Raw genomic sequence first — 18438 nt, forward strand, 5'->3', positions numbered from 1 at the left:
TTTAAGCAGATAGAATAATGTATCTTCCTCTAATGAGATAGAGATGCGATTGTTCATCTTTAAGAAACTCAATACTCTGTGGAAAGGATTCTGAGCTTCATATAAATACAAATACACAGAAGTACACAACTAAACGTGAAGTAGCAGAGCCCAAATGTGAAATGAGGTTTAGTGTTCAAATATCTCTGCTTGAAAGAAATATCCTTTCCTGAAAAGCGAAATTTACTTCTCAATTAGTATACTTCATACTTAGTATGAATCAGGGGGAAAATGACTGGAAACTGGTTAGCTTTAAAAAACATCTTCAAAATGAATTTAGAATGAATAAACAGTTACCAAAGTTTGGTGAATATTATGGTATCATTACATCGTTTAGGTAAATCAGGAATATGCCAAATGGTCATTGATTTTAAACCCAAAGATTCTATTTTATATGTATTGTAGCCATGTGGCAGGACACAGCCATTGGCTAACAGGCTATGGATGTATTTAGAAATAATTTTTCCTTTTAAAGGTATTATCTCCTTATCCTGTATTTACACATTTTTACATCCAACATTCTGCTGACAACTAATTTAAAAGACATGAAACAACAAAACAAAATGAATCATAGTTACATTAATTTCAAAAGAGGCATCAGAAAAATCACAATCGAGGAAGGAAATCATTATACCTTTAGCAGCGGGTTCAGTCACCTGCTCTTTTTCACGTTTGGTAATTGAAATATGTATTTTTTCCTCAATAACTTTCTTTGGTTCTTCAGGCACTTTAAAGATATTAATTATTAAAGAGCATTAAAACCAACTCCTTGAATACTATGTAATAAATACACATAAAAAACTGAAATATAAGAATCAGGACAAGAACATCCTACTCAGTAAAAACACAGAACATCAGACGGGCTAGGAAGACATGATTTTAGAACATACATAACAAAGTTGTTTTTGGTGATTATTACTCAGTAATGTACCTTTGGGTGGTGGAGGTTTGAGTTTCTTAGGAATGGGCACTGGTACTTTTTCTTCAGGGACAGCTTTCTTTGGCACTTTAAAATATCAATATTAAGAGATTTTAAAACTTGAAACATTTCTCAAGGCTAGTAAGAACAAAAAGTTAAGAAAGACAAAAACAACATAATATTCCCAAACACACACATAATTTGCACGCTGCCACTTTTACATATATTTTTATAGTAGGACAGACATGGAGGAAACAAAGATCTCTTACAGGTAATAATGTTTTGTTCACTCTACCTTTAGCTGGTGGGGCCTTTGGTTTTGTGGGAACTGGTTCTTCTGGGACAGGCTTTACAGGGATAGGCTTCTCTGGTTCTTTAAAAGTACATACAAGGTATTTCATGTTAGACTTTAGAATATAAGTTTAAACATTTCTTAAAAGGAATCAAATAATTGAAATAATATCTTTTATCTACAGTATAACCATAGCCTATTGAAGTAGGCAAGAATCAGAGGTCCAAGCAGAACAAGCTCATATTGCCCTTTCCTTCTTGCTATTTTCTTTAATTAGGTAATTCTTACATATTAAAATTCTCATTTCACTTCAGGTAGATAAATTCCTGGCTAAAACTCCCCTATAATATGGTTTTTTTTTAAAGCTATCCGTAAGACTATGTAGAATGTTCTCAAAGTTGGGCTATGAAACATCAGACTGAATAAGTGAAATAAGATTGATTCATTTCAAAATTTCAATAGAGATTTATTCTTTGAGTAAAATAAACCATTTGAAGCCCAAACTATATGCCTACAAATTTGACCTTCATTAGGTAAAACACAACAGCTTGTGTTAGCTTACATGTCTGTCTTAGCTTTTGAAGTAGTCATTGTCAAGTTTTGATAATGGGAACCCTGTGGGTAAATACATTTTCTCAATAGCCTATCATACTCCATAATAGCAAGCTTTAGAATAAAGGATATTCAGAAATTTTTAACCATGTACTAGAATGATCATGGGCACTTGAAGATAAACTTGTAACCTTTTTGAAAAAGAAACTTAGGGACATTTACTATTTTGCACATGAGCAAAAATGAGGGGGGTATTACATTATTCCCAGAACAAAAGTCTAACAATAACCTTAAGATTTATAGAGGTTTTTTAAAATTTTTTCTAGAAGTTATCAAAGAAGAAAATTCCGCATTTGCGAAATGAAACAAAGTTCTTTCCAAATTTCTTTGGGTATCCAAATTTTTATCTTGTTATGATTTATCTTGTTTTATCTTGTTTGAGTGTGCACATATTTAGTGTGGTTTTGAGTTTGCAGTTTTGCTCATACCTGTGATGTATTCTTCATGCTCTTCATATCGTTCATACTCCCGCTCCTCATATTCTTCATATTGGTCATATTCTTCTGTTGGTTCATACTCCTCAAATTCTTTATAATCATATTCTTCATATTCCTCATATTCTTCTTCCCGTTGTACTGAAACAGCTTCTTCTTCTAGGGTATAAAACCTTTCTTTCTCTTCCATTATAGTTACTTCTGAAACAATATTAACAACAGGCAGCACTTTAAAGCACTTTTAGGGATGACTGTCAGTAACAATGTGCTTTGATTTTATTCTTTTGTGTTTGTTTCATGCACAGATTATGGGAGACCCTGACTGTTTTTTTTTTTTTGGCCGGTCAAGGTATCATAGAGTATATTTAGCAATTGTGATTTCAAATGTTATATGCCCTGCCCTTAGTCAACAATAAGCTAATAAAGTATAGGAGTCAGATTGGGAACTAGAAGGCAAAGAGCCGGATAGTTTCATGCCTCACATTACTTAATCAAAGTTCAATATACCTTTGGTGGGTTGAGGTTCTCTTTTTGGAGCTTCAATTGATACTTTTTCTTCTTTAACCACTCTTTTTCTGAATTCAGTCACTTTAAAGGAGTAATTATTAAAAGTGAATTACAAGATTCTGAAAATGTGTGTGTGAAGAGAAATTTTGTTCAAACAATTCAAGGACAAAGACAACCATAACAGTGCCTGATTAAACTTCCACTTAAAAGGCAAGAAAATCAATAGACTTGGAAATAAACTTGCTCTAATATACATAGGAAGTACGTCAAAGACATTGAATAATTTTAGGAAAATCAAGTAGTATTTATAAAAGTGTAAAAAGACAACTAAACAGCATAAATAATGACTATCAAACTAAGTAGAAGCATTAGAAACCTATGTTACATGAATAATTTCTTCACCTTAATTCTAAGACATTTTCCTTAGCTCTACTGGTACAATGTAGAAAATTCAGAATTGAAAAATTAAAAATTTCATCAGAGATTGCCACAAAAAGCAAGCATCTAGGCAGATGAGTTTAGTATATGGAAAAGACATTAGAAGACAAATACAGATTAAGGAAAATTATTCGCATAGGTTTAGAAGAAGCCTCACGTTTTTTTTTGAAGAAAAAAGTACTTTCTGTTATCAAAAATGTTTAGTTTTGAAGTGATATGCATTAACAAACTTATATTGCTTACTTTATACTATGTCTTTTTTTTTCTAATGAAACCTGTTCCACTAGATTAGTTTTAGTGTCTGGATGCTTATTTTGATTTTTCTTTTTTTTTTTAGGAGTCAGTATACCTTTAGGAGGTGGTTCCTCCTCTCTTTTAGGTTTGAGTTTCAGAACTTTTTCTTCTGGGACGGCTCTCTTCGGTTCCTCTGGCACTTTAAAGAGAGATTTCACTTTAAAGGATTGTTTCCCTCTTTCAAACCACAAAAAGGCAGCCATATAGTAGTAGCCCAAACATAAAAACTTGACATTTTCATTATTTCAAACATAAAACAACAACTGTAACAACAACAACAACATCAACAACAACAACAAAAACCAGCACCCATAACCAGTGTATTTGGTAAAGAGAGTAGGGCAAGTACAATATTGTGCATAATGGAAGGGTGGATGTACCTCTTGCTTTTGGAGGCGCCTCTTTTTTAGTTACAGCAACAAGAACTTTTTCTTCCTGCGTAATTTGCATGTGCCTCTCAGTCACTTAAAAGATAATTTTAGGATTAGGGAGTTATATTAAAGTGGACATAAAAAATATACTAGCCAGAAAGTACTGTGACTTTAGAATAGAAGAATTTACAAGGCACACACAAATAAACATCACAAGTAATACTCCACCCAAAGACACCATTGTCACCCACCAACATTTAAACCATATGACCCAAAGGACAGCAGCAGAGAGAAAGAAAGACAAGCCATATGTTCCTAGTTTTTCTGCTGGGGAGGTTTGTTTACCTTTGGCTGGGGGAGGTTCTTCCATCTTAATGACTTTTGGAGGAACCTTTTTTTCTGGAACTGGTTTCTTTGGCTCTTCTGGCACTTAAAAGATACCAGGCAATACCGTCAAACATACAATATGGAAAACACTAAGCACAGACACACTTATTTTCTGGTTAATGTTTAAAAAATCTGAAGAATGTATCAATTTAATATAAAAAAGACAGTCTTGAAGAATAAAATAAAATCCAATATACCTTTAGGTGGGGGCACCTTTTCCTTTTTAGGAACTGGAGCAGGAACTTTCTTTTCTGGCACAATTTTCTTAGGTGCTTCAGGAACTTTAGAAAGATTAGGTTTAAGAATATGAGTTTGCCTTACATATGAAGTGATACAGTTTTGGGGCTTAGAATTCACTTTTTGAAAATATTGCACATATATACAAACATTAATGACTATACTCAGTAAATACATTCATACACGTGTGGTGACAAAATGTAGACAGTTATGTAAATTGTTATGCATAAGACAGTTATGCAGATATGAAGGTATTATTATATACATTAAAATAAATAGTGTTGCATTTCTTTGAAAGAAATCATACCTTTAGCCGGTGGAGGTTCCTCTATTTTAGCAGGAATTTTTGGTTTCAGTATAATTTTCTTCTCCTGCCTCTCTGTCACTTGAAAAGATTATAAAATATATTTGTAGAAATGTCTAGATTTCTTTTTGATAAAATTGTAAGGGATCTTTTTATTAGACATTATATTTATCAATATTTGCAATATGGATGACAAATTAGCTATAAGAAAACATAAAGAAGGAGACAAGCTAACATAGGGATAAAACTAATTAAAGAGTCAGTATACCTTCAGCTGGCTCAGCTTCCACTCTCTTAGAAATAATGTGCAGCTTTTCTTCCACAACATATTCCTCAGGCTCTTCCATCACTTTAAAGACAGCAATTTTAAAGAAGGTAAATTCCAGTGTTTTTCATGTTTATTTTTAGCTTTAATTTATCACTTCAAAGAGTAATTAAAATAGCCAAAGTTTAACCCTTGCCAAATCCCTGCTTGTTCCTATTTAAAATACTCAAAGAGCATTTTAATCAAAGCATATGCCTTAATGAAGAGTATGGGAAATGGGAAATAGGTTTCATTAACTTAATTTTCACATGCGTCATACAGATAATAATGCTTATATCCACAGCAACAACAGGACAAGTACAAGACAAAAAACGATTATAATAGCTGAGTTAACAAGAACAAGAATTTGAAGATGAGTTTCACAAATAACAGAGCACTCTAGATTTGAAGGCCACAGGGCAGAAACATATTCCTGAGGATTTAAGTGAATTGTAAGATAATATTTCACATTGTTTTCCCGCCAATTTTGTGGGGCAGGTATGGTAGAAGAGGCGGGAGGCTTCACATGATTTTTGAGCCTAAGTGTATACAGTTTTAATTTTTTTTTTAAGACAATGTCTTGCTTTGTTTCCCAGGCTAAAGTGCAGTGGTGTAATCAGAGCTCACTGTAACCTCGAACTCCTGGGCTCAAATGATCCTCTTGCCTCAGCCTCCTGAGTAGCTGGGACTACAGGCGCATGCCACTATGCCTAGCTGTTTTTTTAATTTTTGTAGAATGGGGTCTTGCTATGTTGCACAGGCTGGTCTTGAACTCCTGTGCTCAAACAATCCTCGCTTCTCGGCCTCCCAAAGCACTGGGATTATAGGCATGAGCCACCATGCCTGGTCAAAGTTAAATATGGAATAGAAGTGTCTGGTTAAAAACATATCTGTTCTTTACACTGAAAGTAAACCTAACAAGCCACCCATCTTTGGGGCTTAATGAGAACATAAAAATAATCACAGTGTTTCTCTTTTTAACTAAAGTCTGGAGTACTAAAGGAAGTTTATAGTGTCAAAGGTTGAAATCAGACTATGTTTGGTTTTACGAACACTTTTAGAAAAGATGGAGTCGTCTTCAAATCTACCAGCTTCCTGACTTATGTCCACCATCAGGGCCTCTTCCAGGAAGCACAACAGAACTAATGGATTTCCTTCTGGGAGTCATGTCCCATCTTGGCCTATTCCAAGGCATTCCATTAAGACTATGCACCTTGGATTTTTACATGGGCTTTTGTTCCAAGTGAAAAAAGGGGCATGGTGTGCCATCTTTTATTATACAGATAAAAACAGATACTTAGGGCATCTAAATGTACTTCAATTCTACTCATCTTCTCACTGGGAAGAGAGTTAGTTTGGTTAAGGAAATTATTGATTTCTCTTTAAAAGCAGACCTTAGGAACTTTCTTAGGAAAGTTCTTTTGGCCATATGGATTTAGCCAAAATGCTGGATTTTAGTTGGAAACCTGGTGTTGCCTTAATTCATTGAAAAGATATCCCAATGGAATAGTTTGTTGGTTCTGTCCTTAAGAAACTATAGATAATTAGCATTATAGGTATGAAAAGATCTGAGTAACAAGTCAGTCTGATCACATATATAACACAATTGTTTTCTCCATGTGTAAAATACAGGAAAGCCTTATGTGTTCAGTGCTTCCGACTCACAAATATGGCATTGACTCCTGGAATGTAATGAGGTAATATATTTTCTTGTTCCTGTACCCTAAAACTTAAAGTATAATAATAATGAAATTAAAAAAATACATATATATTTTCTTGTTCATTTCAAAACATTTTAAGACATTATAGTGACTTCTGCAATTGACTTAATGGATTATAACTTATAGTTTTTAAATGCCTAGAATAAAAAAATTAAAGGATTATAATGTAAAATATATTTCTGTCTGTGGATTGTGGTACAAGCAATGTTTGAGAAACACCAATTAGACATTAGGCTATTAAGGTAAAGCTTATGCCAGCCCACCATGCTGAAGCCAAGTCCTGTTTAATGAAACCATATATGTATATGGAGATATCTGCCCTGATTAATTATATATAAATATGAAGCCTCTTTTATTCTATATAGGCAAGTAAGAAGGGATGCAGAAGAAATACATTGGATTTCTCTAAGCTAGTATAATCCTCCTGAATCTTGTGTTTTGATCAAAATATTCATTAATTAGACTGGTAGATGTTCACTGAATTTGTGTCACTTTTTTGTGTCCCTTTTCATTGGTCTGTAAACAATTTGTGAAAGAAAACACCTCATTAAAACCCCAGATCATCTCTAGCTTATTTGCATTGTTTACCTTCATATTCTGTAACCTCCGCTTCTTCCTCCTCCTCTCTTTCTTCTTCTCTATAAACTGAAATGGACACACCTTCCTCCTCTTCTGAATAACTCCATTCCTCCTCTGCAGATACTTTAAAAGATAAGGTTTCATTTAAATTCAGCCTGCTGAGATACAGATGTATATACAGCCATGTGGTCACTACAGATGGATAACTGTTCCTCTATCTGCTTAGGACATAGCTTCATGGTACTTCCTCACTATAAGAAGGAGGAAGCTAATTTAAGATGAGGGCAAGTACAGCCCAAGACTGAGAATGATACTTTAGTTATGTCCAAGTGTGGCCACTTTCAAAATTATAACGTTTTCGGGACTCATCCACTTCCTTCGAATGATTCAAGGCCAACATAGACACAAAAGACTCAGTCCCAGAAGGCTACAAAAGGTAGACACATTCTAATACCAACATAAGGAGAAATAACTGATGAGGACACGTTCTAAAGTAAACAATCACATGTGGAAGAAGAAGAGACTTTGAGGAAAACACACACAAACTCATTTATCCCCTGACTTCCGATTATATACCTTCGTGCCGCATGACTTCCACTCTTTGAGGAACTGCGAAGGATAGTTTTTCTTCAGCAACAAATCTTTTTTCTTCTACAACAGTTTTCTTAGAGACTTCAGCTTTAAGAAAGTGTTACAGTTGAAGTTTAAAATAAAGAATTTTAACAATTCTCACTTTCTAGAATTTGGGGAAGAGTTGCACAGTACACCACTTTGACTAGCAAAATGGGAAAACAAGTTACATATCACAAGGACATAAACACAAAAGTTTCACTGCAAGTAAGACAATGGATCAGTACAAGCACAGACCAGGTGGAAAAAGCAAGAATTTAACATACTTAAAGATTTTTTTTTTTTTTTTTTAATCAGAGGACTGAGGCAAATCCTACCTCGGGGAGGAGGAGCTTTCTTAGCGACAGGAACTGGCACTGCAACTTTCTCCTCTGGGACAGGTTTCTTAGGCAGAGCTGGCACTTTAGAGACATTATGCACTTTTAGAAATTTAATGTGATCTAATTGAAGCCCAATGCAAAACAAAGAAATACATCCACAATGCACTCATATCACAAAACTAACAAAATCACTGGAACATAAAGACACTTCTTGGGAAGATGGAGAAACAATACCTTTTGGTGGTGGTGGAACTTCTTCCTCTTTCCGAGGAACAGGTTTTCTTTCTTCAGGAACTTTCTTCTTTGGTATTTCTGGCACTTAAAGGATAGTGTTGAATTTTAAAATTTGTCAAAAAGGACAAATAAATCAGCAACATAGAAGTGGCAATTAAAGAAGACATGCAATTAAAGAAGCTTGAAGGAAAGACGAGGTTATTTCATGGAGATGGGATTAAGTACCTGCTGGTGGTGGAGATTCCTCTCTTTGAGTTACAATGGTTATTTTTTCTTCTGTCACAACTCTCTTCTGTACTTCAGGAACTTGAAGAGACATTTTTAGAATTGACTTTATATTTTCTAAAGTAGCTATGCACAGGTATTTTTTTTAAGAAAGCAGACAGGTGGACAGACACTTTTGTTCAATTCTCACCACAAAACATTCATTTAGAATTAAACTAACTCAATGAACAGATAATTAAACACAAAATATTTTGTATCAAAGACAAAAGATAGGGCTTCTTTACTTCGAAAGCCACTGTACCTTTAGCTGGGGGAGCTTCCTTTTTCTTTGCAACAGGAACCGGAATCTTTTCTTCAGGGACAGGTTTCTTTGGCACCTCTGGGACTTAAAGTTTTTGAAACACAATGTTAGTTCAGACAGATATCACTTTTATGAAAGAACATAGGCACATGCACAAATCTTTATGTAGTACATTAATGTTATAGATTATCTATGCATCAGAAAAATTATCCAGAAAATTAAACTAACTATAATATTCCAAGGATGACAATGTGACAAATATCACAAATAATGTTTTAGAGGCATTTAGACAAAAATGAGTTATGTAACAGAAAGTTGTGCACAGAATTAATCCTTTATATATTGATATGACCTTGCTAAAAACAAATTAGTGATGACACAACAATCAAGAATGTGGATATGGTATATAGAAAACTTCTTTATGCTTTGTATTGAGAAATGGAGTACATAATAACAATGGCTTTAGTTTATCTAAGACTATTTTAGACTAAGACTAAGAAGTCTTAGAATAGTTGAATATATGTAACTTACTTCTCTTCCCCACATTTCTCCTCTCATTTTTAGGGGGTGTGCCTGTAGTGAATTCAAAACTCAGGAAACACTCTAGAGTAGGTCTCTCAATCTGATACCCGTGTGTTAATGACTTTACAGAGCTTTGTGTGCAGAATTTTGTGGGTATGTGTATTTGTGCTTTTTTTTCTAAGGGACTCTAGAGTTTTCAACAGGGTTTTCAACCTAAAAAGTGTTTACAGTGTATTTGATTTATCTATTCTAAGAATGGATAATGTTGACTTCTTAATTGGAAGATGAATTTTAACAGCATGCATTATTGGCAATAATTGTTCTCATTTTAAATACAATATTGGCAGCTTTTGTGAATCCCTGCACCTCTGCACATGCATTTGTAATATTTTGGTGTAATTATATAGCTGTTCATTTATATATGTATATGTTATGCTATATATACATGCAGTATTTATATATATATACATGCTATTATACTATGTGTATTTGTTTTTGTGAGTAAATGAGAGATGACTCTGTGTCTCCTTTAGAAGACATATATGACTTTGCTGAAAACGAATTAGTGATTACGCAAACAGTCAAGAATGTTCAGATAGTATATAGAAAAGCTGCTTTATGCTTTGTATTGGGAAATGTAGTACATAATAACAATGGGTTTAATTTATCTAAGATGATCTGTCTCAAGTAGCTTTAGTATTAGTATTGGTTTTACTAACATGACCTTTGTATTTAATGGTTAGGTAATCAAAAGAATTTTGAAAGAGCCAAGAGTTTGAGAAAGAGAGAAGCATATTTGATTCAGGAAGAAAATAGAAACATTGCAAAGTCAGGCCAAGGGAACACTATTCAAAATGTACTATTTTAGTTAGGTCTGGTTTCTCCTAAATTGGATAATGTTGAATTCTTGCTGAGTCTCTCTGTAAACGAATGGATGTGTGCAATTGTAGCTTCAGTGCTTCAATAAGATAGTGCCTTTTATCGCCAAAAAAATCCCGAACAAACAAAAGCAAGGGATTTGTGATATACCACAGCAGCACATTTTCATTCAAACATACCTCTGTGAAAGGTACTTTGACTAGCTAATTAGATAATGGAAACATTTATGGCAATCACTGAAGCTCAGTTAAGGTCTCAAGAAAGTGGTGAAAGTAAACTTCAAAAAATCTGTATGTTCCCCACTATTGACGACTCGCCACTATTGACTTTTAAGAAGCATGGTACTATGTTCGTCTTTATGTAATTAACATTCAGTTCTGCCAGACACTGTCCAGTTGTCATTGCCTGTCTCCACCTCTTCATAATGCATGAAACTGCTTTTATTAAGAAAAAGTTGCATTTATGAAGGACGAAAGTTTTTTCCTAGTAACATGTCAGTAGAAAACAAGTTTCACAAACATTTCCTCTTTCTCTAAAAGAGGGAAGATATTAAAAATGTAAGATAGCAGTTTGACATAGTTACTTCCTTTAACAACACTTTTTTGTGATGTCTTAGGAATATTCAGTATAATAAAGTATGTCAAGAGCATGGCACGGAAGCTGACAAACATTAAAAACACAAGGAGAATGTAAAAGAGACAAAAGACAAAGGCAGCATAGTACATACGAAGATCGCAGAAAGCAAAAGGCTGGCACTTGGAGCAAAGAGTCTCGCCATCATTGGCTCTGGTGTACCTTTTGGGGGAGCAGCAGGTTCCTTCTTAGGCACAGGAACTGGCTTTTTCTCCTCTGGCACGGGTTTCTTGGGAACCTCAGGAACTTTAAAGATACAATTGTTGAAATAACGTGGAATATTCTAGTCGCCTTCTGAGACATTTAAGATTACATTAAAGCATAAATCTTCACTAAGAGTGTGAGAATTAGGAAGTAATTCAAATACGCCTATTTGTGATAGAAACGAACGCTAAATACCTCAACACCATATAGATATTACATACATTACACAAGCAGACAAAGACCCAGTTAGCATGATCTGGAGTCTAGAAATGTTACCAATACTTGTATAACACATTACCACAAATAAATGAAATCAATATACACAGAATTAAATATATTATAGATGGTTTACAGATGCTATTTTGTTAATACACAGATCTCATAGAAAAAGATACAAGATGGATGCTAAGAATTATTTTTTTCACAAATATTATTCTACCTTTCGGTGCTGGGGGCTCCACTTTTTTAGGAATGGGAACAGGGGCCACTTCTTCTGGAGGTAGTTTCTCAGGTAGCTCAGGGACTTTAAAAGAAATGTGCCATTTTTGAGAAGGTGTGCATTTGACAAGGCATATGTTGTTGTAGGACTTAGAATTAAATAAAATAGAGATTCCCTTTTTATACCAATTGAATGCAAGAAAATTATGCTTTAGAAATGAGGGTAAATGAAGATGGCTGAATGGCTAATTAGAAAATGTGACTGCTGTCATCTTTAACTGCAGAATCCTCCACTTTGTCAGGAACAGGTAGGAGCAATCCTCCCTCAGAGGTGCCTGTGTCAGTTCCTCAGAAACCAGCTTTTTATGAACATCAATAACTATGAAGTTAGTTTTTTTTCGTAACCTTTACTTTTATAAAGCAGTTTCATAAACACAATTGCATTAGATTTTTTTGTGCCTTAAATGTTTAACAATTTGGGTGGGACAGAGGGGTGGAGCCTTGATCTATAGTGCTTGCAGATTTCCGATTTCCAAACTGGTATAAACACTCCCTCCCACCCTGGCTGTCAAGGTGATGTCATTGTCCTGGAGTTGGAAAGAGATGTGTAGTAGTACATTATATGGTATTTCCACCACACAGACACGAAGATGGAAACAATCTCAGAAACACAGATAAAAACAAAATGCAGTAAAATAGGAGGTAATGAGTTTTGAGTATTTATTAACATTTAAAAATATACTTTATTGGACTGTAAGCTTACATAATCTAATTTTTAATAATGGTGGTGTTAAACTACTAGCTGGCAAAATTCCTGAAAATGTAACCATAGGCTCTGGTGAGCTGGTATGAACTGGCTCCAGGACACTGTATTTCCAAATAACAGGTTACGAGATTGCAAACTCTCTAAAGCAGGGAATGGAGCCTCCAATAATTTTCACTTTTTCCCCTGTGCATTCCTCATGGTTCTTCCCGTCCCCCATCACATCCTTTGTACATAGTGGCTATAGATATGCAGACTGTGACTAAATCTATTATTTAATACTAACATAAATGTTTTACTATGGAATTTGTACTATTATTAAAAGAGTTTAAACTTAGAATGAATTACTAATACCTTTAGGTGGTGGTTCAACCCTTTTGGAAACGGCAACGTGAATTTTCTCTTCAGTAACAATTTCCTTTTGTACCTCGGGGACTTAAAAAATGTACATTTTAATTACTGATATGCCGTGTTGTGGGTGGTAATTGTAATTTACAAAGAACATTAAAATAAAAATGAAAACAGAGACAAACATGAAATGAAAAAGATGACAGAATTTACAAGGAGACAGAAATGTCTACACGATCACAAATTAGACAACAAGAGGGATAAAAATCTGCCTAAAACCCTTCCATTTGAGCCCCCACATTCCAATTTGCCTTATACCTGTGACTGACACCTCCTCCTCTGTGTGAGAAGCAAAGAACATCTTTTCTTCTGAAATAACCATCTTCTTTGTATGCACAGCTGGTACTTTAAAGAGAGTATTTCACATTAGTATTTCTTTTTTTTTTTAGTACAAGACATCAGATCAAATACATGGATTTTACACTCAAGTATTTAGACATAGAATGAGTGGGTTAATATGGTAGCTTGAGAACAAATTCAGTATTGACAAGAAAACAAATCATGTTTTGATCTATAGGGACAAACAACACATGCAGCCTTCATCAGACATTCTTAAGTGAGAATCAAATAGACACAACTTCTTCACACACAATGTTGTGCTTTTCCAAATCTGTTAGGGTCTATTTCTATAAATAAGAGGACAGGGAATATTATATGCAATGGAATGCATTGCATAGTAAAGTTAGCAAACTACTAATTAAACACAAGCCTTCCTTATAATAAAAAAATGTAATTTTTAAGCAGAACTAGAAACAAAGTAGATAATGTTATTATTTAAATTAAACATGTGCAACTCAATGTAAAATTTGTATTATGTAAAAATGTGCTTTTTTTGGTCATTTCAGATTTGTGAGTTACTTAGCAATATATGTACACATGTCCATACACATAAATAAAAAAATTTTGAACTTGTAGCTGAAACACAAAGATGTATACCTTTCACTTCAATAACTTCTTCCTGTACTGGAGTCCGGGAAGGTTTTTGTGGAACAATCTTCTTTGAAACTTCAGGTACTTTAAAAATATGTACAAATATATTTGTATTTTGAAGAATATTGCTTTGCACAAAATTTAAAAGTATTTGATTATATAAATAACTAACGTGAGTATAGATCAGTAAACATATTACTTGTGTACCTGGGTGCTAGGAATGTTTTAAATGATAATACCTTTGGTGACTTGAACTTTTTCTTCCTCCATTCTTCGAGAAGTCTTTTCAATTTTTTCAATTACTGGCTTCTTTATAACTGCAAGCATTTTAGAGAAATTGCAGTACTTTTAGAATTCCTATTAAAATTCTCTCTTTTTCTATCTCTCTCTCTGTGTGTATATGTGTTTATACACACCTATATGTGTATATGCAGATATATGTATCATTTTTTAAAGAGAGAGATGAGTTCGATTTTTTTCTTTGACTTTTACACACAACTTTGAACTTTGGGTACAAGTTTCTGTACTTAACATATTTTGGTTATATTAAAGTTTACCATTACAATTTTTATCATCTTTTGATTTTTTAATGAAATGAATTAGATACAAATTTTAAGAAAAAAAATCATTCACAATAAAGCTTAGAGAAGAAGTTGTGCCTATTGGATTGAACTGCTGATTTATACATTGCTGCCAAACAAGCCATGATAATGATGTTGATGCTCTAGTCTATTTAAATATTTCCAATTACTTACCTTTAGGAGGTGGTGGTGCTTTCTTTTCAGGTACTTTGGCTGGAACTTTTCTCTCATGTGATTCTTAAATAAAAACACAGGAATAAGAAGGGATGCTTAAATAGGTAAGTTCTCTTAGGTTGTTAATTGCAAATGAGATAAGGTAAGGATAATATATAATCGCGTAAAGTATTGTATTTGGGATCATTATTACCAACACAATTCTTAGTGCAAGGATTTGAAGCAGGATCAAGCAGAGATGCAACAAGGCAGTAAAAGTAAAACTTGAACTTCTGCATTAGAAATTAGCACCTGGAATTTGGTGTTAGTAATAAGACTAAATGATTTAGCTTGTAATGCCAAAGCATGAAAGTAACTCTGAAGAAAATAACTTTTAAAAGATTTCTAACCTTAAAAAAATCTAAGATCATTTTATCTATTTCACATAAACTGCAAATCAGGTTCATAGCATTGAAAATTTCATGAACTGAGCAAAAATGAAGAAAAGAGGGAAACAAGTCATTCAGTTTATACACACCTTCATAGACCTCCTTTTGAACTTGAATTACTTCCCTTTCTTGGTAAGCCTCTTCCCAATCTTCCTCCCCTTCGTCATAGCCTTCTTCCCTTTCATAGTATTCTTGCCCTTCTTCAAAATCTTCTTCCCATTCCTCGTGAACTTCCCTTTTAGCTTCTACCTTGATCTCTTCATAGTCTTCATCTGGTTCTTCATAATAAGGTTGTTCAAATGGCTCTGTGTATGGTTCTACCTCCAGTTCGTCATAAGGTTCTTCGAAAGATTCAATGAAGACTCTCTTCTCCTTGTGGACTGCTTGCTTTTTCTCATACACAGCTTCTTTTTCTTTCTGAACCTCTTTCTTTCTGGTTATAGTCATTATTTTTACTTCTTCAGCTTTAGAGGATACATCAATGATTTCAGGAGCTAAAATAGATAAAGATACTATTAGCATCTTAAGTCTATCCATCCAACTGCTTCACTAAACAAAAACCTACCTAAACAACATCAGTATTTCAGATCTATTTTATTGATAATTTTTTTTTGTATGGGTTCCATTTAAATTTTTGACTATGGAACATAGTAGAGTATCAAGATGCATTCTACTCTTGATTTGAGGATTTTTCCAGTATTAAAAAATGGATTCAACAAATATTATCAAATGGACACACCTTCCATTATTCCATGAGAGCTCCAGTTTGCAGAACCCCTAGTTTCTTCCAATGGAATAGTTTTAATATTTGATACGTTTATGGAACTTATATTTCATACTTATACAGTTAACGTTTTTAAAAAGTTCTGATTATTATTTCAAACACATTTCTAATTTTAAACCTAGGTTTTTGACTATTGCGTATGATCCCTTAGTTTCATAAAAACAACATTTAAAATTATGTAACCAAGTTAATTAGGTACTTTTACATAACAGATTTTTAAAGTTCTTAAGTGCTCTCATTATTTATATGACTCTTAACATTTGTGTTAACTACAATAAAAAAAATAAGGAATGGCCCTTCCTTTCTAGCCCTCACTGCTTCTTTCTCTGAGACCATTGCACAGCGGCAGCATAAACATCTACCTGGGTTTGTTTTCCTGGGAAAGGGGCAATATGAAATAGCCATCATTTCTAATGCTAAATTTAACACAGCAGAGGAGACTCCACAACTTTGCAATAAGTTGGAAGCCTAATATTTAAAATAAGAATAGTTAGCAGAAGTGCAAATCTCAGGAATAAGCAGAATAAAAATAATTTCTCTTTATTTACCTTTTGCTGGAATTAAGGTAGTAGGAGGTGGAGGCTTCTTGGCAATCTCTGAGAGTTTGAAAACATAAAAATGTGTGTTTATTTTTAGATTACATTATTATTAATGTTTACTAATCCTCCACATCATTGTTAGTTGTTTATAGGAGCTATGACTACTACTCATACACCAGCCCTTCCAAGAATCATGAAAATGCTTTTATAATTTCCAAATCTAGCTCATTAGAAATGCTATGCAAGGCCATATTAACAAAAATCAAACATGCAAAAGGCCAAAGTTAGATTCTAGTTTAGACTGATTTAAGATCATTTAAATTGGTTCTAGTTTAGATTGATTTATAATAAGTTAACATTAAGCATGAAGAGAATATTTAAATATGTCCAATGCTAAAAATAATGCATTAGACTTTTTCAATTATTAACTATAAAGTTCATGAAATATCCTTGCTTTTTGAGTGTCCTCTTATTCTATGATGTTTCACAAATGACCACTCAGAAAAGTCTGAATGATGAATGATGCCTTGTGTTTCCATATTTTCCTTCTTTATGGAGGTTGCTGTACTCTATTCTTAGTCAAATGGGTTAAAACTATTTGTTTAAATTTAGTTATCCAACTGTTTTCCTAAAAATCTTCGAGGATATATTGAAAGTTAAAGTGATTTGAATTGATCCTCCCTCATAAAGTGTTTTTTCTTCAAATATTGATATTTAGATCACCTAAATCAGGAAAGATAGGTGGGTTGCAGCAACCTCTTAAAATTGGCACCAACCCTTGATCTTACATTGAAAGATTATGGAAACACCGTAAGTGTCCATGAATGGATGAATACGTAAGGAAAAGGTGGTACACAATGGAATGCTATTCAGCCTTATAAAAAAGGGGAATTTTGTCATTTGTGACAACATGGATAGAACTGGAGATTATGCTAAGTGAAATAAGCCAGGCACAGAAAGACAAAGACTAAGTTCTCACTTAGATGTGGAACTAAAAAAGTTGAACTCATAAAGAGTAGAATGATGGTTACAGAGGCTGGGGATTTGAGGGAATGGGGAAATGTTTGTCAAAGGGTACAAAATCTTAGTTAGACAGGATAAACATGGTTTTCTTGAGATCTGTTGCACGGAGTGGTGAATATAGTTAATAACAGTGTACTGTACATTTCAAAATCACTAAGAATAAATTTCAAATATTCTCACCACAAAAATGTTAAGTATTTGAGGTGATGGATATGTTAATTGGCTTGATTTAATTATTCCGTATTGTATTCACAGATCATAACATCACTTTGTACCCCATAAATATATACAAAATAGTAAATCGTCAATTTACAATAAAATAAAAAAGAAAAAAAAAGAACAGCTGTTGGACTTCTGGGCAAGACCTTCTTTAAATTATCATCCAGAAATAACCAGAATACACTGGTGTTGTCATTGATTCCCAGGGGCTCAGGAGGGCAGGAAAGAGAAAAGGGAGAAAAAAGGAGTTGAAAAAGAGAGTGAGGACTGAGTCAAAGAAGAGGGCGAAAGTGAATGAAGGGAGAGGTACCATTTTGTGATTGCAAACTCTTACCCTTCCTTCACCCGCCACTATTTAGGATTTAAAAGTTTTAGCCAAGAAAAAAGTATTAAGACTGCTTTTCGATTAATTATAATACCTTCAAGTGGTGTCATCTCTTTGGGCTTTGCAACAACTTTTCTGGCATCTTTCTTCACAGCCTTTTTGGTAACTAAAAAAAAAAAAAATCTGGTGTAAGTAACTAAAACGCTTTCAGGAAACTAGGAATTTTACTGAAATATTTTATTTTTCCATATGTTGATAGTAGTGAGATTCTGTACATTACTACAAGATATTTGTTTTGGAAAGATCTAGGACTAGATGCAAAAAAATTGTTTTGGAGGGATATAGAAAATGTACTGTGATCTTACATCTTCACTGATTTTATGTCTGCTGAGAGTTAAAGTTTTCAGAACATGGAGTGTGAATCTAAGTGATATCATAAA

General features: G+C 33.7%; 1 protein-coding gene across 1 annotated transcript in view; it reads right to left on the reverse strand.

The window, feature by feature from the left end:
* The window catches only part of TTN (titin), a 278608-nt gene that overhangs the window by 151333 nt on the left and 108837 nt on the right, over positions 1-18438 (reverse strand). Inside the window, exons 109-135 of the mRNA XM_030802350.1 lie at positions 18093-18164; positions 16441-16488; positions 15198-15602; positions 14681-14743; positions 14165-14242; positions 13932-14009; positions 13254-13340; positions 12942-13022; positions 11826-11909; positions 11345-11428; positions 9149-9232; positions 8848-8928; positions 8623-8706; positions 8386-8469; positions 8015-8116; positions 7448-7561; positions 5103-5183; positions 4838-4915; positions 4491-4574; positions 4252-4335; positions 3916-3999; positions 3591-3674; positions 2804-2884; positions 2291-2497; positions 1254-1331; positions 971-1045; positions 674-766 (exon numbers count right to left, since the gene is read on the reverse strand). Coding sequence (XP_030658210.1) covers positions 674-766; positions 971-1045; positions 1254-1331; positions 2291-2497; positions 2804-2884; positions 3591-3674; positions 3916-3999; positions 4252-4335; positions 4491-4574; positions 4838-4915; positions 5103-5183; positions 7448-7561; positions 8015-8116; positions 8386-8469; positions 8623-8706; positions 8848-8928; positions 9149-9232; positions 11345-11428; positions 11826-11909; positions 12942-13022; positions 13254-13340; positions 13932-14009; positions 14165-14242; positions 14681-14743; positions 15198-15602; positions 16441-16488; positions 18093-18164 — 2658 coding nt within the window. The remainder of the gene's footprint in view (positions 1-673; positions 767-970; positions 1046-1253; positions 1332-2290; positions 2498-2803; positions 2885-3590; positions 3675-3915; positions 4000-4251; positions 4336-4490; positions 4575-4837; positions 4916-5102; positions 5184-7447; positions 7562-8014; positions 8117-8385; positions 8470-8622; positions 8707-8847; positions 8929-9148; positions 9233-11344; positions 11429-11825; positions 11910-12941; positions 13023-13253; positions 13341-13931; positions 14010-14164; positions 14243-14680; positions 14744-15197; positions 15603-16440; positions 16489-18092; positions 18165-18438) is intronic.

Source organism: Nomascus leucogenys, chromosome 22a (assembly GCF_006542625.1).
Source record: "Nomascus leucogenys isolate Asia chromosome 22a, Asia_NLE_v1, whole genome shotgun sequence".
NCBI classification, from domain to species: domain Eukaryota; kingdom Metazoa; phylum Chordata; class Mammalia; order Primates; family Hylobatidae; genus Nomascus; species Nomascus leucogenys.